The 19,758-nt window shown below is 37.8% G+C and overlaps 1 protein-coding gene across 3 annotated transcripts in view; it reads left to right on the forward strand.

Moving 5' to 3' along the window:
* The window catches only part of ADGRL4 (adhesion G protein-coupled receptor L4), a 74,876-nt gene that overhangs the window by 49,145 nt on the left and 5,973 nt on the right, over positions 1-19,758 (forward strand). For all 3 annotated transcript variants that reach the window (XM_065842145.2, XM_065842146.2, XM_071810515.1), the window contains 6 exons: positions 972-1,088; positions 2,172-2,365; positions 3,696-3,866; positions 5,386-5,589; positions 6,564-6,784; positions 6,879-6,945. In XM_065842145.2, coding sequence (XP_065698217.1) covers positions 972-1,088; positions 2,172-2,365; positions 3,696-3,866; positions 5,386-5,589; positions 6,564-6,784; positions 6,879-6,945 — 974 coding nt within the window. The remainder of the gene's footprint in view (positions 1-971; positions 1,089-2,171; positions 2,366-3,695; positions 3,867-5,385; positions 5,590-6,563; positions 6,785-6,878; positions 6,946-19,758) is intronic.

Consider the following 19,758-nt stretch of genomic DNA (forward strand, 5'->3'; position numbering starts at 1 on the left):
CTAACATATTTTGTTATTGACTCTCAGCATGAATATATTTTCCACAGAGCTTGTACACGCCCCACACATCTATTCTGGGACAAGACCCACAGCATTACCGCTCCCTCTCCGCTGCTTGTTATATGGTGCAAGCTCTTGAGCTACAAGCTTTTCAAAACTCCAGCCACGGAAAACTATTTCTTACGTTCTGACAAACATTTTCTGACAGCTGGTCTATTGAATAGCTCATATTATTTTTGTGTGCTGTGCTATAAGCAATGCAGATGGTCTAGCTTAGTTATATTCCTCCATCAGTCAAGTTTTAGATTTGTTTGTTGTTGTTTTGTTTTCTTCTTTAAAAAAACCCTTGATTGACTTTTTTTTTTGTTCCCATCCTGGATGATTGAAACTCAGCACTATAATGAACCAAGTAAAGAGCTCCATGTCCCCTAATGTAGTTTTTGTCCTGAGGGGTGATACTTGTTTGTTTGCTTTTTGACAAGACACATCATTATTTCATGGTGCAGTGTGCATTTGGTAGCATGGATAGATAACTATAAAATATATACTTTTCAAAAATTGGCTTTTATCAAATGTTGCTATTCAGTAGAGAATTTTATGCTTTGCTTTTTATAATTGTGATTTGTGGTCCCTTTCAGAAATGCATCTTTAATAAAGCAATAGCTCTTTCTAAAGTAACCTACATTATTCTTTCCAATGCCTAATTTAATGCAAGGTAAATAAAAGACTATATTTTTCATGGAAGGAATAAAAAGTATGAGAGCAAAATGTATGCAGGAAAATAACAAAATATAGAGGTTTAAGCAAACATGCTATATTAATAGCATTTTTCTTGAAATATTTGGCATAATCATATATTCTTAAAATTCACAGTAATTATGCAATCCAATAACACATTTATTAACCCAACTGTAAGTTACGGTAGACCATAATGGAGCTGTGATTTGTACAGTATTTTTCTTCTTTTGCAGCACTCAAGGTTTTTGCTTTTGATTCACACCACATGAAACACATTCACCCTCATGTATACACGGGGGGAGATTACATAAAGATCTCTCCAAAGAAGAGAGAGGAATCTCATCCTAATGGTAAGAAAAAACAAAAAGAGTTAGAGAGTAGGTGGGTTAGTAAACACCTTGGATAGAGTTTGGCCCACTAGTAAATAACCAAATTTGTCGTTTACCAAGACCGAGCTTCAGCTCTGCCAACTACAGAGAAGTCAGGGTATTTTTATCCCTGTGTCACCTACCCCATATTGTCTCAAGACAGGTGTTTCTAACATTTCCAGTGGCATATTGAGCAGCCACTCAGAAACCTGAGTTTTATCCTTTTCTCAGCCATATATCTACAGTGTGACTTTGGAGTAGCCCCTTCAACACTCTGTGTCAGTTCTTCGAAAACTGGTGCATCTTTTCTTTTTAGAGTATATCTCGCTGGGGCAAGGCCATGCATTCTTCAGTACCAAAACCAGCAGGGCCCAGATCTTGGTTTGGACCTCAAAGTGCTACAAAAATGGCTTATGACTACTGTCATTATTGAAAATAAATAAATGTGTTTAAACAGCTCTGGAATTAAACCACCTAAACTAATAAACATAGAGAAGAATTTTTGAAGTCTTAATCTTCTAGCTAATTAGAATCTCACCAGTATCTAAAACTAAGGTTTATCTTGGTACCAGAGAGAAAAAGCATGACATTTTTTTCAGATTAACATCCTAAAATACCTTTTGCTTTCTTTTTCCCTATATGTCTTGCATCCTGGCTCCACCATAATGGAAGCCAAAGCAAGCCAAGTACTTCAGAGAGGTCTAGTATCTCCCTCAGGTCTGAGGCATTTTAGTTTATGAGACCTGACACTACATGTGCAGCCAATTGCAGAACAGCAGCAAACATAAATTACTCTAGAAAAAATATATATGCATCTATCTAATTAGAATTTCCAATGCGAACACACATTTTTATTTCGAATGGCAGTTACATTGTTTTAAATAAAGCTATATTTCATTGTCACTAAAACATTTTTATAAGTATTCCACAAAGATTCCATCTGTTTTGCATATTTTATGCAATAGCAGCAATAATGTCGATTGTTTATTGTTTCCTTAATGTCTTCAATTTTGTTCTTCTATAAAAAACCCACCAACTACTAAACATGGTCTGTTTGATTGATAGGCACCGTTGCAGTTGTCTTTCTGCGGTATAGCAATATTGGTTCTTTGCTTTCATCGCCTAAAAACCGCTCCTTGAAAGATACTTCGGAGCAGAGACAGACAGTAAGCTCATCAGTTATAGCTGTTGCAATTAGCTCAAATCCACCTTCGCTCTATGAGCTCGAGAAAATAACATTTACCTTGAAGTATGCCAAGGTAAGGGGTTTTTTTTATTATTATCAACTTCAAATAAAACCAAACAACAGCTAATTATTTTGTGTAATGTAACCGTACCTGCATTGTATAATATATTGAGACATAATTCTGTTGTTTGCTGATGTGATTTTAATCTTATTAGAGTAATAAATGATAATCTCAAATGTGACATCCTAAGTGCAATATACTAAATACGATACAGCGAAAAGTGCTATGGGAGTAAAGCAAGGGCAACAATGCCATCTTTGGTGGGTTGCAGTGTGAATAAAATGTAGATGCCTGAATCAGAGAATAGCACAGAACCCTGATTATTGTGTATTTAGGTGTTTTGTTTGTTTGGGTTTTTTTTTTCTGAAAGCTTCTGAAGTGGTTAAAAAAAACATATTAAACAAATAAACAAACAAAAGAAAAAATGCTTCAAAATCATGCATGAAGTTAACCTGCAGCTAAGAGTTAACAGAGAACCTGTAGAATTGAATCTTTATTGTTTCTGAAATCTGAATGCATTAATTTAAACTGAGTTTTACTTCCAGTATATATAGAGATTGCTGACTTCAATTGTATATGAAGAATCATCTAAATAGCACAAAGAATTTGCAGAAGCATAGCAAGAAAGTGAAGCTCTGTAGGGAGGGTGGGCAGTGGGTCAAGGCGTTAATCTTGGTTATGCAGCTTTTAAATTTGTTACTTCTAGTAGTTGTGCTAGATATCACCTTTATATCAATTTTCATATATCTATACAACATCTAGTACAGTGGGGACTTTGGCTAGCATTGGTAAGTAGTAGCCATAATGAATGATACTAGTGGTCTTGTTCATTGCTGTTTTCACACCTGATGTATCAGGTGTGATGCCTTTCTCCCAGATTACTGATGCCTTTCTCCCAGATCCCTGATGCCTTTCTCCCAGATTACTTAATAAAATGCACAGATAGGTCTTAGTTTTTGAACTGCTCATTTGGAAGGAACTATGAGCAGGACAAGCAATGTGTCTGTAACCTTGGGGTTTAGTCCGTGTTCAGCAGGTGCAGGAGTAAATATAACAGTGTTTTCAGTAGGTAAAAATTCCAGCACCTTTTCAAGAGCCAGAAGGGTTCAGTAATCTGATTAGCGTGCATGTTTGGTGGGGTGTTAGCTGCGAGGATAAAATGTTTCCATCCCCAGACTTGTTTTAATTGCTTGGAATAGGCCTTGCAGAATGTTTTTATTTCCCAACCTTCCAATGGTAACCAGTAATTTTTAATGAATTGCTCTGGCTAACGTAAGAAAAGTCTCTTGATAGGAAATATCCTGCCTTTTGCCATCAGTAAAACATCTTGTTTCTGTTCCAGACTGCAGATAAAGATATTAAATGTGCATTTTGGAACTACTCAGTAGACACAATGAATGGCAACTGGGCTACAGAAGGCTGCGAACTGACACATTCCAACTCCACTCATATCTCATGCAAATGTAATCATCTGACGCACTTTGCTGTTTTGATGTCCTCAGGTGGCTCTGTTGTAAGTGCTATTTTAATTCAGTGTTTTACCTGATACTTTCTCCAGTCTTCATTCCTCATGTTTCTATTTCAGTGCAACTTAGGTACTTTTCCCCCTTTAGGTTGTCTCTTGTTTTTGTTCAGCAAACACACAATTTATTGTGCACAGAGCAAACAAAATTCCTCCCATATGTGTTTGAATTTCCTTATGTCCTCGCTGCAGTATTACAGAGCAGTGATGCAGCAAAGTATCTTGTTCCAAAGACACAGTCTGTTGTGCTTATTTTTGGTGCATTGCTTTAAATTTTAAATCCCAACTTTTAAGACTGCTGTGGGATTTAACTGGCGTTCATTGGTGGTCAGTAACCATATGGCCCAGAATTTGTCGCTCACAAAACTTTACCACCCATTTATCTAACCTTGGCATCTAAAATTCTGCTTTAAATTCTCTCCTGAGAATTTACAATAGCATAATCAGTTTGAAGTTTATGACTATTAAACATGGACACCCACGACCAGCACGAAATAATGAGAACGACCACTCAATTTATGTCCTTCTTATGTTAAGGTGCCATATAGATTTCCAGGGTCTGTGTGGGGATCTGAAGGAGCTCAGGTCCTGCCTCAGGAGGCAGCTTTAAGGAGGTATCAGGACTGACAGCAAGCAGAATATTAGCATGAATATACTGTATTGAGACAGTTCCCTCACACTGTGAATTTCATGCTGATAGAGGCTGTTTCCTGGTTGCTAAATAGCATCCTAAGTCTTCAGTTCAGATTTAAAACCTTTGCAGGTACTTATATAGTTATTTTGAAAAGGAAGGCTGGGAGGAGAATAATCTCCGGTCCTTTATTTAGAAAGAAAAAAAAATGGATACATTTTATGGTCAGCTGAATACTCTTCTTATGCTGATGCACAATAACATATTTCAGAGATTCTTTGTGCAAATACCAAGCAGCAAATGTATCTGTTTTCCTGTAGAGAAAATATTCACATCCAATATTAAAATAGCCTATGTTTCTTTGGAGAATGTTCATGTTACAAATCTGGAATAGCATTTGTTTGAAGTGATTGTTATTGCAGAGTCTTGTTTTGATCATGTTGCAAATTCAGTAAGACGTGTATTCAATTTTGCTTATCTAAGTCACTGCTGTGATAAGTCCTTTTATATTAGAAAATGTTCATGTCATATTAATATATGTCCTACTGCCAGTGAATTTGTCATTCACTGAAACGATCTGATTTTTAAAATCTTATTAGGAGATACTGATGTTAATAAAAAGTTTTATTAAGAAATATCAGAAAATGCAAAAGCAGGAATGTATACAGTTCATTACTAATTTCCCCTAGAATTATATCTGTCTCACAATAAAACAATACTTTTTAGATTATCCAAAGTATACATTTGCAGTGAAACTCTACAAACAGCTTTGATTAATATTTTGTAGAAAAGAAAAAAAGAACTGTATTATAGAATGAGGTCTTTCTTGAGAAGGTACAAAGCCATTCTTTTAAATATTATATTATAATTTTCCCCTAGGGTGTTACAAATTATAACATTCTTACAAGAATCACTCAGCTAGGAATAATTATTTCGTTGATTTGCCTCTCCATGTGCATTTTTACATTCTGGTTCTTCAGTGAAATTCAAAGCACTAGAACGACAATTCACAAAAACCTCTGCTGCAGCCTTTTCCTGGCGGAACTTATTTTTCTGATTGGAATTAATATGAACAATAATAAGGTGGGTAGTTTTCACTTGTATCTTGATTTTGTGTTGTAAGTTAAATATACAGTACAACATATGATCTTCCATCTACTTGCAATATTTCCCAGTATCAGCATGAATGTTCTAGTGACACTGACCTCCCAGTCTAGTAACAGGGAACATAAAATGGTCATTTAAAGAAGTAAGGCCTTCACCTGAGCTGGGCTGGGGTTTATTGACCTTGCTCCTTGGATTTCATTTAAACTTTGTCACCGTAACCAAGTCTGTGGTCTCAATGTGTTCAGCATTTTCACTTTTCACATCCAGTTGGATGCTGTGCAAAGCCCCATTGGTGGCTCTCTGTGTGACCATTTTCCCTGAAAGCCAGGCCAGAGCTGCAGTCCTAAACTGGAGTTTAAGAGATTGTGCTGTTGGCTGCAGGACCCCTATCCCTTCTGTGAGGTCTTGACCTGTCCCTGTTGCTTTTCATACAAGTTGGGCTGTTGCTTCTTGCATCTTGCATTCATTTTAGGAAATTAAATTATGCAAGAATTATCAAAAAAACCCTACTATAAATAGCTGAATAGAAATATCATTATACAAACACTATGTAGTAAAAAAAGGTGTTATTTCAGAAATAATTCCTTGTGATGCCTCGTTACAATTCTTTCAGAATCATAAAAATAAACTTTGTCTAGATAAGAAAAGCATATAGACTATTGAGCTGTAACTGTGGGATCAACCTTATGAATTTATTTATGCAGTTTTTCTGGGGACATGTTCACCAATTTGAAAAGTTGAATGTAGACCCTTTATATTAGCAGTTGCTACAGAAAACACTAGTGAACAAGTGTGCTTGTGGGTATAGGCCACGTTCTTGTCAATCAGCACTACATCTGGGTTGCTGAACCACCACTTTAGAGTTGCTAGGTTGCTCTGCATATGCTGCTATATTAACAGAGGCATATAAATAGAATTATGACTCTCGCTTTCTCTGATTGAATTTCTAGCTCTTCTGTTCAATTACTGCTGGATTACTCCATTATTTCCTTCTAGCTGCTTTTGCATGGATGTGCATTGAAGGTATTCACCTCTACCTTATAGTTGTGGGAGTCATCTACAACAAGGGTTTCTTGCACAAGAATTTCTATGTGTTTGGCTACGTCAGTCCAGCCGTTGTTGTTGGAATCTCCGCCGCTCTAGGATACAAGTACTATGGCACCACAGAAGTGTAAGTCGCTGTTTCTGTGTCCAAATCAACATACATAAGGACTCAGTAGTCACAATAGCACGTTTCAAGGCATTTTCTGCTGTTTACTTTTCAGATGTTGGCTCAGCACAAAGAATAACTTTATATGGAGTTTTATAGGACCAGCATGTCTAATAATTCTTGTAAGTATAATTTTCATTTTTTATTGTAGTACATAAAACCGATAATAAAAGGTGTTTAATAATCACCCACCCATTGCCAGCATAGCTGTGAGTGCTAATTATAGGGCAGAATTGGCTAATTTAGACCTTTTTATAGTGTCTCTCAATTATTTATGTGCTGTACATCTAAATACTTCGCTAGCCTGAAAAATGAATGTTTAAAAAAAAATCAGTATAAGATCAGATCTTTTTTTTTTTTACTGTCTTTCTTTTAACGCAATGGTTTGAGAAATTCCGTGAACCATTTCTGGTTTTTAAGAAGCAGCATCTTTGTATGTTGTTGGCATCTCGGCATGGCTCAGCAGGAGATGTACACAGACACTATCCTATCAGGCAGATACTCTGGTTTTTCAAATGTTGTGTGACTTAATCTCTTATCAGTGATCGGTCATCTTTGTAAGATTAGACTGTCATCTTTACGGTTTTATTACTCGTGTGTACCCTGTCATCATCAAAGCTATTTTAAACTAAATTGCGACGTCAGAGAAAAGAACCCGCTATTTCACATGGGCAGACAAGTCAAGTATTGATAGCCCTATTTCAGCTGTGAAGAGGGCCTTTTTAATTCTTATTGGAAGTGGTTTCAAACCTGCAAATTTTGCAGGTATTATGTGTTCAGTTCTGAATCGAGACATTTTTGGTGCCTTGGGAGCATTTCTAAGTGCTGTGAAGTTTAACAAACCATTCCAACTGTAATGGGGCATTGTTGTGTATGACTGGCTTGACAATGATCTGGCAATAGTTGGAGCTAACAGGAGGAGAAGGTACAATGGTGAGGCCCTGTGACATCTGTGGTCAAGTCAGTTCTAACCCTTTGTTGCTTTTTAAGCTATTTGGTGATAGATTTGGCGAAGATTTGTAAAAAGGAAGAAGTGGCAGTGCCTAACACAAAGAAGATGATAGCAAAACAGTTTTGTTTCAATGCATTTGCCATTTCAAAGCTCAATAAAGTATCAGGTATAACTCTGGTCAATTTCCACCCCAAATTCCCGCTGTGGATTTGGTACAGACTGGGAGCAACCTGCCAGATGTAACTGCAGGAGGATGCCTCCCTGTCTCACCCTCCTGCTGAGCACAGCAGATTTTCGGAGAGACAAGGCACCAGAACCTTCCTTGGCTCAGTGCTTCTGGAGTCAGATGGCCCCGTCGGCCAACACATTACCACGATAAAACAGAATAATGGGGAGAGACTGTCCTTTATGAGGAAATTCTTACAATTCCCAGGTTTAAGTTGACAATTTCCTGTTTCCTCTTTGGACCTAGTGTCTTCCGTGAAGGCAGCAAGGTTGGGATCGTTTTGTTGTTGCTCTCATTCCTGTTCCTCACCTGCCTTCAGGTGAAGATTTATGGGCAGTGATGTATCCCTGCACTGACAGTACAGGAAAACTGCACTATCAAAATACACAAAATGGCCAAAATGTATGCATCTGTAAGCTTGTTTTCAGCCCCAGCTGAGCTGTGCCTGATGAGGGCTGTTAGGTGCACAGCACAGAGGCAAAGCAGGTCTGCAGTGGCTTTGGTATCAGTCTACCTGGCCAGCAAGCTGAGCTCTGAAGTCCCTTTGAGCACTCGAGATCTTCCAGCAATCCCTGCAAATTAAAAGAAAAAAGGGAAGTGATAGAAGTTGATACAGGCCCTGTGCACCAATCCAGTTCTCCTATGGATGAGGAGAATGGCCAGATAATTTATTTTATTTTTTTTTTTTCCCCCCATTCTCTTGATTAAATGAAGCCACACACAGAGCTATAGCTGGACAGTAAGTAGACCTGTGGTTGTTTTAATGTTTGAGTTTATGTTATGGAACTATTTTGTCATAGCTTGTTTTCACAGTATTTGCATACCTTTATCTCTTCACAATCGTGCACTACTAGACCTGGGAGGAAAGGCAAGCTGCTTCATCTGCTCTGTGATTTTTTTGAGCATTTAGACAGCTTATCTTGATGGGGTGATAGCGAATTGAAGGCTGAACTCTAAAATGGATGTTTCCAAAGAGTGCAAGGAGTGAGCTAATTTGCTCACACCCAATCCAGGTTATTGCCTAAGGAAAGTATGAAAAACTTTATGAAAATAGGTACTGACTCCAGAAGATGAAGTTGATATATGTCTGCTCTGTGGAAGGCATATTGGTGGTACTAATTCTATTTCCATTGTCCAGTCTTCCTGTTCATCATACTGCCTGGGCACCACCATAATAAAGATTAAACTCTTTCCAAAGTAGTAGCCTTCAGGAAGCCCGAAGCCCATCTCTTTCTGAGATTCCAATTCTGCCCACAATTATTAAGAAAGAAAGAAAAAAAAAAAATCTAATTAAGGACTATGAAAATAATAAGTTGGTTTTGTTGTGGGGTAGCCAGTTAGAGCACCACAACCCTCATATAGAAAGCTGCAAAATCTGTAGCTTCAAGCTTAGTTTTAATCCTGAGCTTCGTCCACTAATAGCATTTAGTTTGCAGGTTTTCCAGGATAGCCTGGGGAGTTTGGATAGCAAACCTCTGGAGAACTACTCACCACAAATCTGATTCTTGCACAAAAACATTAAACTCATTGTCAGCACAAATGCCCAGGTACCCAAATGGTGCTTTCAGTTTCTGTGAATGGGAGCCTAGGAGATTTGTGGTTTGGATTATACTGTACTGTACCTTTGAGACAGTGTGTAAATGATGAAGAACAGAACCGGTTCTGTATCAGTGGATTTTCTGCGCATTATTTCAAACACATCCTTGGGCTTTAAATCTGCAGTAATACTGAAGCACAGGGAGCTCAAGTGCTTATCAGGAGAACAAAAAAGTTCTCTGAATGCCTAAGCAGTAACACTACTTCTGAAGGTGTTCGCTTATTAATATTAAGGTTCTGTTAGAATTCTTAAGTGTAAAGCACTGGCCTTATTGATCCCATCTAAAAATTGTTATTATTACTATTAATATTATTAGATTGGTGACTGTACATGAAAAGGAATGGGTCAGAAGCTCTTTAGATGGAGTTACGAAAGAAAGGGCATTTTAAACCTTTGTAAAGCAAGCTGCAAGCTGAAGATAATTTCTACAACTTATTTCTTCCTCCTAATATTTGTAATCTTTAGAACCACAACCATTTTAGCTAAAACTATGCAGTAGATTAGATCAAAGCGTACAACTATGGAGAAATTATTTATAACAAGTATTTAAACTTTTTAATAGAAAAGTGAGTTTATCACAAGCTTTAAGGGACAAACATTCACACACACCACAACCCATGCCTGATTGAGGCAAATACAAATATAAGCTCCAGAGATAAAAGGTATGAAAATGAAAAAAAAAATCCCAGAACATTTTCTTTTCTTTTGTAATGCACTCTTACAATAATAATCTCCCTGTAATAAGAAGTGCGTAGAATGGAAATAACCGTTTGTCTGCAGGGTAATGCAGCTGCAGTTTTGATAAGCGTATAATGTCAGCCAGGCACAAACTCCTTCCCATTGTGGAGGACTTCTACGTGGCTTCCCTCACCTCTGGCACGACAGCTCACTTTCCATTGAGTGACAGGAGAGCTGTCTAAGAACTTTATTCTGCATCACCCACATTGCTGGAAACTTCATCTTTTAAACTCTGGGGGTGCAGGGTAAGTCACTCCACTTGTACTTACTGTGAGGGACACCTCCAGGTTAGTTGTCAAACCAGCAGAAGAAATGTCATTTGAAAGGGTTAGGCAAAGACTATTAATGCTATACTTATAAAGTCTAAAAGCCATTAAAAGGAAAATTTGGAAGAGAATCGCTGCTACTCCAAGTGCAGCTATAGGCAACCCTTCTGTAATAACATATCTGTCTCCCACAACCTTTTCCTATTAAATCTCTTCAGTTGAGCTCCATGCAGGAAGTTCAAAGTCACCCATGATGCCGTGATTTGCACTTTGCAGTATTGATGGAGTCAGGCAGGCTTGACTCTTGTACCCACTGTCACTGACACAATAAATGGGCATACATCTGTGAGGAAACAGGACTCAGTAGTGTGACATGTTGTAACACTAACAGGTACAATTGCTGTTTAACAGCATCAATCTATCATTATCATTTTTTGAGATCACCTCTGTAATAACAAAATGCCGTCATGCTTTTTGAGATTGGAGTATTTCCAAAATCGAACATCATCCAAATAATCCTCTGTGTGGCTTTTATCCAAACATCCTAGCGCTGTGCAGTGAGGAGGCGGCTCCTCTACGCTCTTCCTTGTTTTACTTCTCTAATGTGTGTTATCAGAGACCTTGAAGGTGTCTGGCAAGCTCTGATTTTTCCAAATAATTGGTAATTGTAGTGTTTGCACTACAAAAATGTCTTATAAATGGACCCTGCAATTTTCAGAGCATTCTTGTAAACTTGGTTTGGAACATACAAGCCAAGAAGGCTTTTCTGAGGATACCTCTCCCAAGAAGCAAAGTTATTTTTATTAAGCATTCCTACATACAGTAAATGTAATGTATAATCAAATGTAAAGCAAAAATATTCTAAGAATTGCAGTGATTGATTAACCATACTGTTTTGAACTTCCCATGTATAAATGAATGGGTAAATGAATAAAATATACATATTGCACTTGCAAAATACAAAAAAGTGACATATGAGTGATGAAAGCAGGCTAACAGTAGAGTAATGCTTTTCATTAAGGTACTGCCTGCATATTCATTAGAGCTAGTCAATTACTTAAAAATATATTCATCAGATAATTTATTTGATGAATTTTACCATTATTTGTCAAATAATTTATTCAACAAAAAAGGTAAAATTAATGGAATAGTGCATTCATCATATCTTATCGGACAGCTCTAATACTTATTCAGTTATGTGCATTTAGGTTGATTCAGGATTAGTATTACTGCTGCAATCAATGCAGAAAAATTTCCTGGCAAATCCATTGCTCTGGTATTTTCTCATATACTCACAAATTCCATGTACTTAATACTCTAATCTAGGCAATTCAAACTGCACATCTTTCTTGTAGAAAAGCAAATATTCAAAGAGTTTAAAGTTTTACGTTTTCCCCAACTTCAATATCAAGCATGATCTGATAGCCCATTGCTCGGAAAAGCACAACACCCTTTGAAGTCAATCACACCACACTGGTGTAATCAGGTATACTACCTCTTCAGGCTTCTTCACATTATTATTCCTGTTCTTCAGTGAAGTGGATCAGGTTCGTTATTCTTGATATTTCTTGATATTCCAAGGAGTACTATAGGAAATTATTTTTTACCTCTGATCTCCATCAAAACAAACTGTATCACCATCTTACATTTTTTAGTGAATATTTATGCTTTGGAAAATCCTGTGTATGTGGGTTTGGGTTTCTTGTGTGGTTTTTTTCTTTTTCTTTTTTTCCCCAAAGGGTTATTTGTGATAAATGCCCAGTTATGTTTCTTAGATAGATGAGAAGAGCATACTCTGTACCATTTACTGTACATTTTTTCAGAAAATAGCTGTTTTAAACATTTTTTCTATCTAATCTTGTTCCTCAGTCTGCCTTTTTAGTGGAAATAAATTTCCTACAAGGACTAGCAATAGCTTTATTATTCTTTATGAAAGAATAATAGTCCCCTTTTCATTAGCTCCTCTGTGGCTTCAGTTAAGGGTGTCTCCATTGCATTTCTTATGCCATTGTGGATAAAGTGGAGATAATTAATTACATAGTGGCGTTAAAGACTGAGTCTGCAGCTTTGGTGGAAACAGATTAGTTCAAACCACAGTGTTGTTCAGCAACAACAATACCCGCTGTGCTAAATAATCACTGAGTTGGAATAGCACTTGCCCTGTTCAGTGGACAGGACCTGCTTTAATCTCCAAGCCACAGCTTCCATACTGCCATACCCAATGGATGCATTTTCTCAGCAAGACCAGGGCTTTCATGTGAAATTAAGGTTTTTCCTTACTGCCCTCTGTCATAAAAGTCCCTGTTCTGAAGCCCCTGGAAATACCTGGAAAAAGAGGCTGTGGCCATTAGTCTCAAAAATGGAAATCATTCGCTCTTATGTTGTTGCATGGGAACAAACTCATCATATAAGGCTCAAGGATCCTTCAAGGATGTTCCATATAAAAGTTGTTTGTATGTTTAAAAAAACCCCAACAACAACAACAAAAAACACACACCAAACACTTAGCTAGTAGTGTTAGAAGAAATAATTTCTCCGTCAGATCCACTGAAAGGACGTTAAACTTGAAAAGTCACGTGTGTTCTCTGTCATCCAGAGTGAAGGAAGCAGATACAGCAGGTGAGGGAGTACAGGTGGATGCCCAGGGGAGGGGGAAGAGCACCCACAGGTGCCAGCTGGCTCTGCAGACTTCCTGAGATGTCCCACAGCTCCATGCAGGTCAATGTCCTGGGCATCCTTATTTTCTAGCAAGTTAAATTGTGCCCACCATTTTAATAGATCCATGTATATTAAGCTTCAGTGGATTTTTTTGCCAAGAAAACCACACACCTATCTGAATCAGGTTTATATATATATATTTGTTTTAGATGTTCTTGTGATTCTTTACATTGGTTTGCTATAAACTCAATCACTATAAACACATATGCTTGCCCTAAATTGTTTGTTGGAAGGACACTGTGGGTTTGCTTTAGATAGTAAACAGAGACTGATGATATCTTTTGGATTTAGTAATTCCATAATGACTACATCCACACTACGTATTTTCTCACTAAAATCACATTTTATTCCACTATTCCACTGACCCTTTGATTAATCACTTGCAGGCCTTTAGAGAAGCAAATTTAAATTTCCAGTAGTAATTGCATGTGAATACTCTGCTTGGAAATTTCATTGGGTCATTGAAAGAACTTTTTGTGGCTTAGAGTAAGCCACAGCATAGGATTTTGTGACCACATCTGCAGCAGAATTGTGAATATTTATAAAAGCAAAGGCCCAAATCCTTTAGAGGATTTGGCAAACTGTGGAAGGCACAGGCAGCTTTCTGCCAGCTATTCATACCTCCAAAGTAGAAAACAGTCTGTTGTCAGACTCAACATCTCAGCCGTGCTTCTCATGCTATCTCCCTCCTGGTAGCTCATCTATTCACTGAAGCTGGTTATGCTCAAAGGTAATATACAACTATTTTGCTCCTCTGTGCCAGGTAAGAATAATTCTGCAGGGTTCCTATATAATGGTCCAGAAGCAGCCTAAAACAGTTTTGCATTTGTGCGAAGAAAGCATAGGAGAGGTGTAACATGTAGTCTGAAGTCTTTGATGCAGTTGTAATCAGTTCATTAAACCACCTGATTTATGTCATTAGCAGCTCCCAAGTAAATATGCCTTCTCAAAAGCCTCTTGGAAAAAGAGATGAGTAAACCTAGTAATTAATGATACAGCAACCCAGACAGACCCCATTCCCATCACCAGGTCTAGCTGGGCTATCATTTATGGCTGAGGTCAGGTACAGCTCTATTGGTTCATCCCTCCTGACCTTGGCTGCAGAACTGAGGTGAAATAAAAATGTCTAGGTTAGTATGTGTTTAGATTTGCAATCCAATAGGAAACAACGTTGCGTCCAGAAGGCTGGAAAAACTGTTTATGCTCATGAGAAATAGAAAAACCCCATCCATTTATTAATTTATTTGCAGCTTGGTGTAAGTGTTCTAAAAATATAAAGGAAACATTTGAGTCCAAATCTTCAGCTTGAGTTATGTAAAAGATCAACTTTGAAGTATCCATATATAAAGAGCAACCCTATGTGAAAATTATCCATTTCCTGAGACAGGGTTTGAAATAAACTCATTTAGCTATATTTTACCCTTTAAAACAAGTAAAAATGTTAAAATTTTAGAATCATAAAATTCTGTTACTGTATTATTGAAAGTATTTCCCCAAAATAGAGCCTAAAGGGTTTTTCCTAATGTTTTTGTTACATTTTCTACTCCCAGATAAGACTGCTGTTGTATACCTAAAGCATCTGAGAATGTATATTCACTGGGGACACAATCATGAGATAAATCAGTCAGGAGACAAACCCAGACTGTCTGACTGCCAGCTTGTGTCCAATTTTATGCAATTAATATGGCATACATTTTCATTTTGAAGCTTAAACTGTTGTATTGTTAATAGCTTAGTTCCGTTCTCCTCTGACTGAAATAACGATGACCCACTGAATGTTGTCATTCTACCCAGCCATTAGACATCCAGCCAGAGAGACAGAAATGTATTGCTCTCTGTGGCAGAATTCAGACCATCACAAGCTCATTAATTCAAACACTCATAATGAGGGTCATTGTAAAGACTGATACAGATACAGCTGCTCTGAACTTCAGACATTCTTTGAAAAAGCCAAATTCAATATGATATATGTAAAAAATTCAAGTATATGCCTAAGAGAGCAGCAGGAGAAATATTCTCATTCTTTTTTTGTGAGATCTGACATCAGCATATAGATGGTTTCATCAATTATTGAGACAGAGACTAAGAAAGGAAAAGGGAATGATTTGGGGGGTTCATATTTGAAGTTTGAATGTAAAGTCCTCAGACTGAATCAGAACTAGTGTGTCTGAATCTTTAGAATTAGCTGCCTCTTTCTTATACCTTCTCTTCTTTGTGACACTAGAGAGCCTTTAAAGGCTGGTATTTAAAGTGTTTTAATAACTTTTGAAAGGCTGCAGTGTATCTTTTACACAAAGATATCATAGATGAAATTACTAATTCCTTTTTCATTCTATAAATACATGTGTATAGGAAATAGTTTCAAAAACTCAGCCTCACGTTAAGCAATTACTCCACTGTTAAAAAAAGAACTGTCTTCAGATTGTCTTGGATGGGGAACAGGAGGATGAGGGAGATCCAGGTCTCCCTGCTCCCTCCAGTGAATATTTAATTATTTATATGGCATGGAATAGATCCAGCAGGGCTGACGGAGCAATAGCAGTGAATATTTGCTACGGAGGCTGCAGAAACTAAGGGTCATAGCCTAGTCTGAATATTAAGTACGACAGAAGATTGTGCCTTTGTCTTCAACATCCTGAATAAATGCTCTGTCCACAGGGATTTTCATTGTTCAGGAGTGTCCTTTCTGGTTTTAATCAGAAAAGCTATCCTGGTCAGGAAGCCTTGCCTGGTGAAAGTATAGTCTTAAACAGTAAATATCTTCTAGTGCTAATGAACTGACGTTTTTCAACCAAAAAAAAGTTGGACAACATTTTCTTGAATGCTTCTCGTCCCAATCTGTTTCATTTTACCAGATATCCAGGTGGTACCTGAGCTACCACCATGCAAGATGGACCATTTCCCTCTGAGCTTTCAAGTGCTCTTTTGTGTTGCTTAGAAAAATGGCGGGGAGGAGGAAGGAAAAGAAGATTTCTTAGTTGCCAAATTTGGCAGCTGTCAGCTACCTTGATGGGGCAAAATGATGAGATATCACTTCACTCAATATCTTATGATTTAATTGTAATTAATTATGAAAGAAACTACAACTCTTCAACATGAGTGCAAATATTTTTATTTGCAGGCAGATGTTTTGCATGCTTTATTAAATTTAGTGTATTTCATACCATTCAGTGCTCAACTAAAAATAACTATCATTCTGTACCTACACAGAGTGTTTCATGCAGTGCAAAGCACTAACATCATGTTTACTTGAGGATAGAACATTATGTTAGTCTTCCAGTATGTAAAATACGTACATTTAAAAGTGGAATTAAGGACCTATTTTAAATATAGCAGTTGCTAAGCAATGTGCTATTAGCAGAACTTCAACAGCTTGGAACATTTAGCATTTTAGGACCTATGTGCTCATTTTTATATTATTATTTAGCTTGCAAAACACAGTTAGTAATCAACAGGGAAGTTTGTAATTTGTTTAGATAATAGATGAGATTGTTTGTCTGTGTTCTTCTGTATCCTCGTTTTTGAAAAAAGAAACAAAAAAAACATTATGTCTTGATATGTATACAACTTTATTATTTTTTCCTACAAACTGTGGATGGGTGAAATTCTGCTGTGGTGGTCCAGAACTGCTAGTAGAAGCCAAAGCAGCAGTATCTTGCACTACCCAAGCCCTCTGTTGGGCAGTTTCCCTTCGTTACAGAAGCCTGTGCAGAACTCCATTCAGTTAGCCATGGTAGTAATGAGACAGAGAGGGGGACACATCTGCAAACAGATTTACAGAGCCATCCTAGCTCTAGGTGTGGGTAGGTTAACACCACATACAACTTTTCCCACCCTATCCTAAAATACATGTGATTGATTGAACAGAACTCCCCAGGCTAATACCTTTGGCAAAAGCTCCTTATCGTTGACAAGATGATTAGGAAAGCACCAGGACATTTCTTTGAATTTTCAATTGGTTTTTCTCTCCTGTGACTTTCTTTGCAAGAGGAAATTTTCCTGACCAGTGCTGTGGCTGTGGGTCAGATCTGATCTGAGGACTTGTACCACTCCAGATGGTTCTGAACAATTCCTTGCGTGCCTGCTTTATCTTACCCACCAATGTCACAGTTGTGAACATGGCGTTTAACAGAGTTCTGCTGTTGGTTTAGTGGAGCCAGAAGTCACTCCAAAGTCCTAAATCCTCATGACCCTTCACTCAGGTGATCTCCCAAGAGAGATGTACCAAACATTTACCATCCTCCCTTTTAACTCGGTCACAGGTGTACAATCAATCCTAGCTCATCCAGATTTGTGGCTCCTTGGAGATTATCCTGGGTCATACAGATACATAAATGTAGCTGCCCATATCTACAAGACCCTGATTTCATGGGATCCTTATAACTCCCCTTATTTAATGGCTGTTTCACATAAACATATTTTAAGCTTCCTACCATTTCCTCATAAATATAACACAACATTTATAGAATTTAAGAAAGTTGAAGATACTTCTACAAATATATTTGAGGAATGGTTCCCCGAAGATGCTATGAGCAGAGGCTATTTCTATAGCAGCTCTTGTCTTTGATTAACCACTTTAAAAAAAGCTTGTTAATCCTGTAGTTGACCTGAGCATCCTGAGTGAAAGCTGATTTGCATTTGGGGAGTGGGGCTGAGGATGCTCAGCATGTCACGGAATTGGGGTTACAGGGGGAAAGGCAGAGGTTTCCTTTGTGAAATAGTAAGCACTGAGTGCCCTGTTTGCCCAATAGCAATTTGGGGCAGTTTGTTAAGTACAAAAAAAACCTTCAGGTCTGGGCTTGGAATCAGTGCAATTTCCCTTTAGCCTATTAGACTTGCCGAGAAGCCCCTCTCAGGACACGCAGCAGTTTCTCTGACTGCTCAGCCGTGTAATAACACTGAAAACAAAGGCACATGAACTTACCGTGTCACACTGTATGTCGTTATTCACTTGACAGAACTGTGGCCATGCCACAACATTTCACGCTTTGGGTTTGCCCAAAGCCGCCGAGTAGCTCTGCTCATTATACAGGTAACTTCTCCCCAAAGCCGGCGAGTGGCAGCAGCTGTCCCCAGGCTGGTCCTTCCCAGGCCTGTGCAAAGCCTGGCCTGAGCGTGTTGTCACAGCTGCCTGCACATCTCGCTCTGCTCCAGCGTGCTGCCTCTCCAGAGACACCGTGCCTTATGTTTGCTATTTCATTCTCATTCACCTTGCCTGTCACCTTAAGGCAGCATTAATTATAATGTCATCAGAGGTTTATTCAACAAGATCTGAAGATTGTGCTTTAATTACAAAAATGAAAACATGCGATTACAACTGAAGTAAGTATAAAACACAATATTTGGCTGTAAGTAGCAGCTGAAGCATTTTTAGATGTTTCAGTGTCTCATGTGGATGTCTCTCAAGTTTATCTCAGCTGGAAGATTTGGGGGTCCAGAATTCCTTTGCCTATGTTCTGGATGACTTTTACAGCCTACTACCTATATTTATGCTCCTTAGAAGTTAGGGTTTGGATACAAATTCAAATGTGTTAAATGGTTGTATCTGTGACTGGGTATTTTGGGTGATTTGGCTTCCCATCCCATTTGTTGAAATATGTATGGCTCTTTGGGGGTATCAGTCCTTATTGAGTCCATCTTCTCAGTATTCCTACTCAGTCAAACTGTTCAATGTGAACTTTTTATTTTACATTTCCTAGAAATAGCTGAGGCTACTGGTATGTTCATAGCAAAGAACATACAGAATATCAGTTTGAAGTACAATATATAAAGTTTAGGAAACCTGTTACATTACCAGTTTCCTCTAAAGGTCACACATGACACATTATTGACATTAACTAGTAATTTCTCCTGGATTTACCGATGAGTCCATGTTATTGTTTTCTCTTAAGTTTTGTTGCATTTCTGTGTCATGGGGCAGTTACAACTACTTTGTTGTTGCCTATTTCGTCCCTCAAAGGACAAAATGCAGTTCCAGAAGCCTCTAACTAAGGAAGGAACAAAGGAAAAAACAAACAAAAAAACCCCAAAAAAACTATGTTGTGAAAAAGCTACTGTTTTGAGACACTGAACATTATGTAAAGGCAGTCTATGCGCTTTGCTATAGATAATTTTTATTAATGAAGTGTTTCAAAATGGGACAAAAAACAACTTAAGACTTTAATAAATCTTGGAAATGACTGGGTATTTCAGAAGTTAAGCTTCCCCTCATTACCCTGTAACACTACCTCTTGCAAGGCTACCTGAGATGTATTGTACAATAATTGTGTTCTGGCAGCTGACTCTGAGAAGCCGGCGTTAACCTCTCCTGTTCCCCCGATACGTACAGATTATTCCCATTGGAATGGATTGATGAATGAAAATATCATAGTTAATGGGTATTACTTTAATGCAGAGGGCCAAATCCTATTATCCTGTGCAACAGACATTGTAAATAGT

The sequence above is a fragment of the Patagioenas fasciata genome, chromosome 6, assembly GCF_037038585.1.
Source record: "Patagioenas fasciata isolate bPatFas1 chromosome 6, bPatFas1.hap1, whole genome shotgun sequence".
Classification (NCBI taxonomy): Eukaryota; Metazoa; Chordata; class Aves; order Columbiformes; family Columbidae; genus Patagioenas; species Patagioenas fasciata.